The sequence below is a fragment of the Gymnoscopelus microlampas genome (assembly GCF_963454915.1).
Source record: "Gymnoscopelus microlampas genome assembly, chromosome: 15".
In the NCBI taxonomy this organism is placed as follows: domain Eukaryota; kingdom Metazoa; phylum Chordata; class Actinopteri; order Myctophiformes; family Myctophidae; genus Gymnoscopelus; species Gymnoscopelus microlampas.
Window position 1 is genome coordinate 9222376 of NC_139952.1, and position 11978 is coordinate 9234353.

At 43.3% G+C, this 11978-nt stretch overlaps 1 protein-coding gene across 1 annotated transcript in view; it reads left to right on the forward strand.

Annotated features, from left to right (window-relative positions):
• Positions 1–7745, forward strand: part of LOC311061526 (receptor-type tyrosine-protein phosphatase U-like) — a 166125-nt gene extending 158380 nt beyond the window's left edge. The window contains exons 28-30 of the mRNA XM_084080184.1: positions 2977–3134; positions 3893–4028; positions 5024–7745. Coding sequence (XP_083936310.1) covers positions 2977–3134; positions 3893–4028; positions 5024–5086 — 357 coding nt within the window. The 3' untranslated portion in view covers positions 5087–7745. The remainder of the gene's footprint in view (positions 1–2976; positions 3135–3892; positions 4029–5023) is intronic.
• The last annotated feature ends 4233 nt before the right edge of the window (positions 7746–11978 follow it).

Here is an 11978-nt window from a genome sequence, read left to right on the forward strand (position 1 = left end):
TTTCTCATCGTGTGTGACATGTAATAAACATATAAGACAGTGGAATTGGTGCAGTGAACAAGCATACATACAGAGTGCCGTGCTATGAGCTTGTAGATCTGCTATTTTTGAAAAATCGTGAAAATGTATGCAAATCTTTGAATATATTGTTTTAAAGCGAACATTTTTTTTTTTTTTTTTTTTTTTATCCCACGATTTTGTAACCCACATTTTTTCACCCAGTGCCAATTGCCTATGTAATCCTGGGCACTACCTACCCTCTGCCAGCCTAGGGAGAGCCCAAGCTGAAGCTCATGCCTCCTTCAATGCATGAGGAGCAAGCAGGCCGCTTCTTATCACCCGACAGGGGGGAGTTTCCCTGGTTGGACATAGCGCGTGGAAGGAACACGTTATTCCAACCAGTTCCCTTCTCCTCCATCAGGCGCCCCGGCTGACCAGGGGGAGGCAGTATAGTGACCAGGATTACTACATGTTTTTGTGAGGGTATTAACTACCCTAGGAGACACGGGGAGAACATGCAAACTCCACACAGAGTAGGCCCTTTCACCAACCCCACCTAGGGTATGGGCGCCGATGACGTGGAGGAGAGAACACGCCCCCAGCGCCCACAGCGTCCCTGGCGGGAATCGAACCCAGGACCTTCTAGCTGTGAGGCGACAGCGCTACCGACTGCGCCACCGTGCCCCTAAAGCGAACATTTTTAACTAAAATCTTTGCTTCTGGGGGTCCCTGGAACGAAATATTTTGAGATGGGGGTCCGCAGCCAATACATATCATTTTGGGGGTCCTTGACATGAAAACGTCTGAGAACCACTGATATAGAAACATACGTTTTTTTTTCAGAATACTGTTGGGATTTAGAAGACATTTGTAGAATCGGCTTCAGGTCTTAATGGGTTAATTGTGATAATTATGATAATGATCAACTAAGAAGTGAAACATACATAAACAGTGTGATTGCTTCTCTTTAAACAGATTTTTACTGTCAACCTCTCCCTCCCATGTTCCACACTGATTGATTGTGGAGACATGATTACCTCTCTTCACTCTGTTTTTAGCATCAAATCACAAATTCCGTGTAGACATTTGAACTACTGAGTGGGTTACTTTGACATGTCACCCATTCAGTGCTCTGCATTTCTATAGCTGAGAAATTTTAATTGCTTCGCAAATGGCAGGCATGTTGTTGGGTCTTTTCTTTCATATGCTAATGATATGGAGAAAATATTCTACACATTAAGTCAAAAAAATATATATATATATATTTGGTGACACGCATATTTTGGGTCAAGACAATTATCCCCTACACTATTATTAGAATGTTATTGTTTTAACCCCTACATTATTATCATGGTATTGTTTTCCACATGCATTCATTTCCAAGCTGATAATTGTAAATGTGAACAGGGCACAAAGGGATAATTATAAAGTCAGTGTGGACATGATGCCCAGCACTTATGTAAGATTCAGAGATAAAATCTGGTGCAGCATTTTGACGTTTGATGTAATTTCAGTGGAAAAACGTCCCACCTGAGAATCATATTACAGGAAAATATTCTGTACAAATCTTTGACACACACAAATCTTTGATTTGTTTGTGTGTGTGTGTGTGTGTGTGCGCGAGCATGCTCGTAAGTATGAGAGTATACGAATGTGTGTGTGACATTTTGTACATGTATCAGAGATTTTGTGTGTGTGTATAGCTGTGACAGTTCGACCTTCCTTTGACCTCAATGACCCCTGATAGACACCCACATAGCTACGCTGTCTCCTCATAGAAGCCCCCCCCCCCCACACACAAGTGACTTGTTGTCACATAGACAACGAGTCAAAGTGTCAGAACCGGTCCCATCCTGCCTCTCTGCAGGACCCCCAGCAGCAGACAGAGGGCGCCACAAAGCGGGACGATGACAGTCGCTGTACCAAGCAGAAGGTACTGCGTAGGGCCGGGCCATATGGACTAAATCACATCACATGTCACCATATTTTTCACCAAATATCTCCATAGCAATATATTATCACAATTTTGCCCAGCTCTAGTACTGCTGCGTCCCCCTGCAGTTTAACCATGCAGCAGAGCACAGCGCCCCCTGCTGTTAACCATGCAGCAGAGCATCACTAATTAAACACATTATCACACTGTAGAACCACAAGCTGAATGTTAAAGGAACGGAAACAGATAAGGATTAAGGGCCCAGCTTCCTGCTTTGAAATTGACTCGAATAAGGAAGAGAGTTCAAGTGACAGTTCATATGAATGGCCTGCAGTTTCGCTGTTTTACCCCTACTGGTGTCAGAAAGAATGTATCTCAATGCAAGCGGATGGGTTTTTGACGAACTTTAGACTTGATTTTCTTACCTTAATAAACATTGTCATAAATACTATATGCTTCCAGTCACTAGTTTAACGTCTCCTTTCAATCATCATGATATGCGTTTTGGTAAATTATGGTCCCATTTATTTTAAAATTGACGATAAAGTAGGCTATTCTCTAGGAGGGGCGGGATGATTTGATTGACAAGCTACTCAACCAATAGCATTCATTCCCCGCCCCCGCTCTTGATTGACAAGCTACCCAACCAATACTGGTCTGGTTGCATTCTGCAGGATATGACGCGATATTGAAAGATGGCGGATTTGAAATTCCTGAACAAACGGCTTCATTTACGGTCTGTAGAAACCAATGGCGTCACTTTGTCCATTCTTTTTTACAGTCTACGGTTAGAACATATGTACAGTTTTATGCATTATTTGAATAACCAGCATTTTAAATGATCTTTTGCCTTGCCTTTAAGTCCTGTCACTTTGGACGGTGACAGGACTCCCCAGGGTGGGCCCTTGTTTGAAAGATGTGGATTAACGTGCTTGCGTGGAAAATGCATTTAATGTTTTATTTTTGTGGAAGCTGCTAGTCCACCATTTAATGAATGAAATGTGCCCCCCCCCCTCCCCCCCACACCTTGTCTCTGTGTCCAGCTTCAAGAAGGTCAGCTGGTGGTGCGTCACTTCCAGTTCCTGCGCTGGTCACCGTACCGTGACGTTCCCGACTCCAAGAAGGCCTTCCTCAGCCTGCTGGCCCAGGTGCACAACTGGCAGGAGGAATGTGGAGAGGGACGCACCATCGTCCACTGCCTGTGAGTCCATACACTGATACCACAAACACTCAATGATACCAACACCAACCATATGGTGATACCAGCACTACAAACACAGTGATACCAGCACCATCCATACAGTGATACCAGCACCGACCATACAGTGATACCAGCACTACAAACATAGTGATACCAGCACCATCCACACAGTGATACAAGAACGGCTTTCACTCCCAAACCGTCTGCCGACACATTCTGACAAGGCGTAGCATTTTCCTTACAATAGGCTCTATGCACAGCAGCCATATTGGGAATTAATTGGGCCCCTTCCTTACTACCTTCACAGGTGTTACCAATGATACTAATTAAGGCTCTGTTCCATTTAGTGTGGCATAGTGGTTGTCTTATTTTCAAGGACGCCCAATGTCGCCAATAACTCTGAGAGTGTACAAATGGAACCAAATGGACCTTTACGGGTCCATTTGGTTCCATTTGTACACTCTCAGAGTTACACACCCACCATAAGGGGCCATTTGGGAACCAAAATGGAGTGTTTCTAGTGAGCCAACATGCACGATATCAGCACCCTGACCAGAATGGAACAGAGCCTTCATTAGTATCATTGGTAACACCTGTGAAGGAAGTAAGAAGAGACCCAATTTCTCTCCAAAATGGCAGCTGTGCATAGAGCCTATTCACTTTGAAGTGAACTGTGTGTGTGTGTGTGTGTGTGTGTGTGTGTGTGTGTGTGTGTGTGTGTGTGTGTGTGTGTGTGTGTGTGTGTGTGTTGGGAACAGGAACGGAGGTGGTAGAAGTGGTACTTTCTGTGCCTGCACCATGATCCTGGAAATGATTCGCCATCACAGAGTGGTCGACTCGTTCTTCGCTGCCAAAACGCTGCGCAACTCAAAGCCAAACATGGTGGAAACCATGGTGAGTGAAAGTTTCTGTCTGAAATGATTGTCATCCTGCCGAAAAACGTAATCTGTCTGCCTTTTTCTGGACGGCCCTCGGCTGTAGGTTCAGCCAGGTGTGATGTGTCACGTCCACATAACCACAGTGTACTGGTTTGTTACGTGTTACATCCTGTTTCATCATCACACACACTTTATGAAATTATCTGTGCTCTCTATAGGAGAGTGGGTTGGCCCTCTTTAGCACATCGAAGGCTCAGTAATTGGTATATGTTTATTCATAAGGTTCTTCTGAAACAGCTACCATCTTAATATTCAGACGCCTTGTCCAGCAGACTGATTCATATTACTGGCTGGCTTCGCACACAGAACTCAATTCTATTGTCTGTGCCTCGAGGCTGTAGCATTCTCCAACTGAACAATAACTTTTTTTCCCCCGCCTTTGGCAGGTCAATAAGAACAAAATGACATCATTCCAGAGCAGTCCTTTGCTGACGTTCAGTTCTGCACTTTTTGCACATCCAAGATTTTCTAACCAGCCAGACATGTGGGATTGGTCAAGACACTTAATGCGCTTCTGATTTACATTGTTTTAACTTCTGCACTCTGTACCATGAACGGTTGTCTCAGGAGGTTAGGAGGTACAAACCTCTACTACAATATCGATCTGAGGGACTACAAACACAGTCAGATTGCAATTTACTTAATGTTGCGAGATGGCACACAATTTGACCACTCTGTCGCCAGAAACGGCAAAATCTCTAAGACAAAGCATGGCAAAGCGCATCAGAGGTTGAAACAAACGACGAAGATCCATGGTAAAACCACCACCACCTCCACTACTGTGTACAGTGGGCGGGGTCTAATGTTCAGAACCAGAGCGGAGTCACGTTAAGTATCAAACACGGTTCGGGAAGCCCTGCCCCAGCCGGGAAAAAAAGTTATTGTTCTGTTGTATGTTTGATGCAGCCCTAAAAAATAAAGAAATAAAATGCATTTGTGTGTGTGTTTCAGGAGCAGTATCGGTTCTGTTATGAACTGGCCCTGGAGTACCTGGACTGCCTGGAGGTCAGATAGCATTGATCCACACCACTAGAGGGTGCTACAGGGTCTAACATACAGTCTGGCTCCTTGGTCTCGCGCCTCGGGTCGGTGGGACTTGAACCCTCTGCTCCTCAGTCCTTGTACACAGCTCTGGATGTCGACTTTTCAATGCCTGGATCAAACATGACCTCTTCATTAATGACACCGAGAACAACACGTTCACTGGACAGCCTTGTAAAACGCTACACTGATGACACCCTTCTTTACTGAAGATACCTTTATTTGCAACCTGTACGCTTTGGTGCCACTAAACACCAGCCTAACCAGAGGAACACTTGGAAATGGAAATGGAGTCAAACCTCCTGTTTAAATTTTTCGAGTGGCCGGTGTCGCGGTGAGCTGACCGCCTGCTTCCGCCCCGTAGTAGAGTAACAACATCCTGTGACCTCGACACTGTACTTAATGGAGTAGTTACACTGTAACAATGGTTGTCGTGATGTAAAGTGTTTGTTATAATACTTACCTCCATTTTGGAAATCCCATGACCATTTCCATAACCAGAGTATTACACACACTCAGTGAGTGAGAGTGTATGTGTGTGTATACAGGTGTGTATTGCGTGTTTTGTTGCAGATGAGACGCTTAACGCCTGGAAGGCAACTGTGCAACCAAACAGTCACGTGCAACCGAACAGTCTGCTATTCAAGACTCCGGCACGTTTTCACAATGACATGATGGGGACATTCAATATACCTCAACGTTGACGGAAGTGTGGAAGATGTGATCTCTGTCCCGCCCATAACTGGAAGAGCAGTTGGAAGAGCAGGGGCGAACGCTGCTCTCAAGCCCACAGCCCGTTAAAAACACCTCCAGCCAATTTCGGGGCGCCGATGGCCTAGTGGTTAAGGCACATGCCACATAATAGGCTCTCTAATGCAGCCTGACAGCGAGTCCGACGGCCTCCCCGCATCTCTCTCCCTGTTTCATGTCACTCTTCACTCTTCACTGTACTATCCAGAAAATATCTTTTAACAGAAAAAAACACCTCCAGCCCGTGCCTCCAGAGAGCCAACTCAATCGCCGCACCACCTCCCCCGCCATCGGCCAGCAGGAGGCACGTGGCCAGGTGCACGAGGAGACTCAGACTGAGGGGGTTCAGGGACTGTGTGCAGGTGTGCAGATCGTTGCGATCGAAGAAAGTACTCGGAGAGAAGACGAGGTCAAATGAGAAAGGCCAGCGATGGACTCGCTCGTGTTAGGTTTGACGGGACTTGTGGGGCCGCAAAACCATAAATACACAATCCACAACGATCTGCCTTAGCCTCAGACCTCAAGGGTTAGAGTAGCCATTCTTTTCTTTTTGCAGGCTTGTCTTTTTCATTCCTATTTAGTTCCTGTTTTTATTATAACAAAAAGGCACCGCGGCCGCGCATACTGTAAATGTTTATTAGGGGGCCAAACGCCACAGCGAGTGCTATAGCAATGGATTGAAGACAGGAGCTTTGAACAGACATATCTTATGCCCCTCCCGTTTGACCACACGCTGTTGCCGTGGAGTGTTGCGCTCGTTGCTTGACCCCCGGTATTGCTGCTTGCGACTATATTATTTATTTTGTACATAGTTTATGAAAAGAAAACTCCTGCGGGCAATGTGAGCATGTTAGAAGTCACTGTTTAAACTAAAGTCTCACTGACGCAGGGCTTTACTCGTGCCACAGACCAGTTCACATCAGCTTACGTTCCCAGCCAGAGCAGTGCCAGCTGACCAGTCGATGCAACCTCCGTCTGGAAGCTGCAGTCAGTCCTCCAGTGTTGATAGAGAAGTGGTTCCCAACCCTTGGGCCGGGGCCCATTGGTGGGCCGTGAGGATATTGCATGTGGGCCCCCAAATAATTGCCAAAACACTAAGATTTTAATAATAATAATATTTGAAAAATGTACACGAAAAAAGTTTGTCTTAAAAACCTTGAAAAGAAATTATGAAATGAAAATAGTAACTTAAAGTATACTACTTTAGTTCCATTTATCCAAGCCGGAGCACAATCAATCGATTGATCATTAAAGTAAACATGCTTCAGATGGGTGATTTCGAGATTCTCAACTGGGCCCCGATCCAGAAAAGGATTGGCAATCGCTGCCCTAAAAGGACACAGAGCTGCACTTAATACTTGAGGTTATTGTCTGGTAGTGTTGCACCCCCACATACAAAAAGTGATGTCCTTAAAGGGTCGTAGGTACTCACAGCTAATGTTGAAGACTTTTTCTGTGCCTCCTGCGTGGCGTTTCCACTCTGTTCTTAAAGAAGTCGAAATGAACACAGATTGAAATCGACACTCACTAATTCTCCTTGCTCGTACATTTGGTTCCACGGTTGTTCATTTCATGGTCTGTGGCTTCATTTTTGCAAACGGTTGGAGTGTTGGCAAGGGAATGCTTTCCCTTGAAATGTTCTTTATTGTCTGAAAAATCTTCGATGTAAAACAACATCTAAGTTTCTTTTTTATGTTGTTGCATCCGAGCATCACAGGTAGATCAGTCTACTATGACTGTGTGTTCAAATCAAAAGTGGGATGTGATTTATTCGGTGTCACACAGACTTTTATTTTGCACTTGCAAGCTAGTGTGTATTTATTTCTCCATGGCCATAAAAAAACAAAACAAGCTTTGTTGTTCCGGTGCTCCGGTACTTGTAAACATCCATTAATTTATGGTTCGCTTTATGACTAACATCAACAATGATGACCTGTTGTGTACTTGTACATTTTTTGTAAAGTGTTTCATTATCTTAAATTAAAAAGGAATTTAATTGGTAATGGTCATGTCAGTATTTCACCACCAGAATGCACTGGGAACTCGTCTTGCTACAGGCTGGAATGGGAGGTAAGGGGTTGCAGCTGTGAGGAGAGGAACAACTTTTTTAATCTCAGTGTCTGCATCCATAAACTGTGCTGCTGCACGTGTTGCAGTCGTGGAAAGTAACTAAGTACTGTAGTTAAGTACAATTTTGAGGTACGTTTACTGTAGTATTTTCAATACTTTATACTTCTACTCCACAACATCTCAGACGCAAATATTGTACTTTTTTACTCCACTACAATCATTTGACAGCTTTAGTTACTGGTTACTTTGCAGATTAAGATTATTAATAACTAATCATATTATTAATCAGCAATAATCTAAATGTTTCGAAGATGGCAAATCTAGATGCTCAGAATGTGTCGTGATGCGACACGTTTGCAGAGCTTGTAGATGGGCTATTTACAAATAGCCAAAGTGTAAAATAGGGCTAAAGTGGTTAGTGCAGTAATCATTGTCCAATAACACGATACAGTATGTCATTCTGAAATAGGCATTCTGCATAATGAGTACTTTTTACTTTTACTATACGTTAAGTATATGTTGATGCTAATACCTTTGTAGTTTGATTTAAGTAACTTTTAAAAAAAAAGATCACTGGTATTGTTACGTTTACTGAAATCTGAGTACTTCTTCCACCAGACGTGGTGTAATCTGTAATCATGTGGTGTAATCTGTAATCTCATGTGGTGTAATCTGTAATGTCATGGGTCGTCTTCATGATCTGCGGGCTTCTCACTGATGAGGGCTCACTGGTCATTACATTTAACTTTTTCTGTCCCCAACGCTACCTTTGTGTGTGTGTGTGTGTGTGTGTGTGTGTGTGTGTGTGTGTGTGTGTGTGTGTGTGTGTGTGTGTGTGTGTGTGTGTGCACATGTGAGGCAAATGAGACTAGAGGATTTGTGACATTGCAAGCATGAGTGAAGTAGGCATGTATTCACATTCCAGTAGGCAAAAGCTGTGTGTGTGTGTGTGTGTGTGTGTGCTAAATTAAGATACCGGAGGTCAGATGAGCGAGTGAGAAACATAAGATCTGTAAGGGGGAGAGTTCCAGTGGACAGGTGTTTTTATAGGCGTAATTGGGTTTCCTCACATGTGCTAAACATAGAGATAAAATAGAACAGTTGTCAGAGTCAGAGGGCTTTGAAAACCTCCCCAGAGATTGAAAAGCTGCTGACAGAGTTGGTGACAGGGTTCGGGTTGTCACTCTGTCACATAAAACTCAGGCTGTGCTGGATTACTGTAAACCCAGAATAGATGCAGAATAGATCGTCACTGTTGGGCAGAAACCTTGTATCTCCATATTTCAACTTTTTCCGTTTTTTTCGTGAATTAATGCCCTACTTTGTCGTATGACGGTGCCGAGCACAAGTACAGCACAAGCTCATGACACATCATGATGACTCTCAGTCCCTTCACATTAAGTTTCCATAAACATTACCTTTCACATCATGCAAAGCTGAGAGTGCCATTATCATTTTTGATTACACAGTCCATGTTCATTGCCAAGAGCTAAGAGCCACAGGGGAAATGAACAGAGATGTGCCATCGCTCTCTAATAGATGCTTTCATGTAAAAGAGTGCACCCGGTCGCGCCTGAAAGCAACTCTTCACACAAGCACTTAGTTTATAGGACGTACCTTCCCACCAAGCACCGATGCCGCGTTATTGACACATTGGTTTATACGCAGCACACACACATCCAGTTTGGTTTATACGCACACACACATCCAGTTTGGTTTATACACACACATACGTCCAGTTTGGTTTATACACACACACACACACACACACAGTTTGCTGTGAGTAATCGGGAATCTACACTTTTGTGTTGCGTTTGTCTGATTGCTCTAAAACCCCCAGTTTACGTCCACTTTGGTGAGTAATAGTGTGAAAGTAAGATTGTGAAGGTTTTTCTCTCTCTATTGTCGTTTCACTTAGCAACCATTTTGGGTTTTTTACAAATGATTATGGACTATAAGAGATTGAATAACGTGTTCCTCCAACAAGCATTTGATCTGAGCCCGACAACGAAATACTGGAACAATATTTGTCTGGCCGAGTAATCGGGTTTCTCCAGCAGAAATCTATAGCTGTGTTGTTTATTATCCCTAAACACGGAAACTGGGTTTTGTTTGCAAAGATAAGTGCTGAAAAATGGGTAATAATCACATCCCTGCAGTGCATGTAAACACAATGACGAGGGAGGGGTGGGGGGCAACAGCCAGAAAAGTCTTGACAGGCTGTGCCGCAATGTGCCACCCTGTCCCCTACAGCCTAGAGTAGACTGCCATCCATATTGGCAGCCGCCACAGACAGCACTGCCCCGGAGTCGGACAGGAGGTGCAACCTTCCACCTGGAGCTTGACAGAGGGAGAGACAGAGATAGAGAGAGGGGGGGAGGAAGAAGGGGAGGGGTGGGGGGGGCGGGATTGGCAGACACCCAGAGAGATAGACAGAGGTGTGAACCACATCAATCAGCGGGAGCGAAAGAGGCGTTCTTGTTTACGCACACTCTATAGAGCATCGCAGTTGCACAGATCCGGGTGCCGGAAGTAAATACTCAATGCATTTTTCCCATTGACTTTTCCAAAAATATTTATATCAATGAATTTAAGCCTAGAATCAAGCCATCCAGGATTCTGGTGAATCATGACCATAAAACCTTTTTTTCTGTGATTTTTATTATTTTATATTTAATGATATGATATACTATGTTTAATAAATACCCTTTGTTTTGCCGTTTTCAAAAAAGTTTTTTCACAGAATCAAACGTTTTATGGTCATGATTCACTATGGATCCTGGATAGCTTGATTCTAGGCTTAAATTAATTTATATAAATATTTTCGGAAAAGTCAATGGGAAAAATGCATTGAGTATTTACTTCCGGCAACTGGAAGTGGGCGGGAACTGCGACGCTCTATATCAGGCAGTGGTGGAAAAAGTACTTGATTGGCTTACTTAAGTAAAAGTATCAATACCATCATGTAGAAATACTCTGTTAATCAAAGAGTCCTTTCATCAAAATGTACTTGAGTAAAAAAGTATTGGCATCAAAATATACTTAGAGTACAAAAAGTAAGTTATTATGCAGAATGTCCCTATGTAACATCAAATAATATCGTATTAAAATATTTTGAAAATAGCAGATCTACAAGCTCACAACGCGTCACATCGCGACGCGTTGCTAGCTTGTAGATCGGCAATTTTCAAATAGCCAAAGCTTAAATAGGGCTGAAGTGGTTAATGTATGCTTTGTAATGATACTTCAAATCTACAAAGTAACTGGTAACTAAAGTTTTCAAATAACGCTGTAGTGGAGTAAAAGTACAATATTTGCCTCTGAGAAGTAGTGGAGTAGAAGTAAAAGTATTGAAAATACTCAAGTAAAGTAAAGGTACCTCAAAATTGTACCTAAGTACAGTACTTGAGTAAATGTAATTAGTTACTTTCTACCACCGCTATCAGGGCGATAGGTGAACGATTGAGGTCTGGTTCATCACCTTGTCTGTCAGGAAAACGTCCTGTCTCCCTCTCTCTCTCTCTCTCTCTCTCTCCCTCTCTCTCCCTCTATCAGGCTGTGAGACAACCAGCTGCATGAAGAAAATGCTGGACACATCACAGCTCCACATCGTCATAAATCATCTCCTCATGTTGCTTTAGGCCGTGTTTCCACCAGAGGGTTTTTTTCCCCAGCTGAAAATGCAAGATGCTGTCCTAAAAAGACTCCCAAACACTCAAGAGTTAAAGGGAGGGTAAGTGATTTACTTTGGTTAAAATAAGTGTTAAATAGCTCTATATTCTGAGAGCAGTAGAGTGTTTGTTCAGTAAAATGAGTCTCCCATGTCTCTCCAGCTCTTTATTAAATAGAAAATGCATTTTCAGTGCTCTCTCCTGATTGACTTAAATTTTGTCACCTACCTGAAAATGTTCTATATTCTGTTTACTAAAGAGCTGGAGAGACTCCTGGGACCGAACAAACGCTCTGTAGAATGATCAGAATATAGTACTTTAACCTTTTTAACAAAAACATACCCAAAAATATCACTTACTCTTCTTTTAAGTGC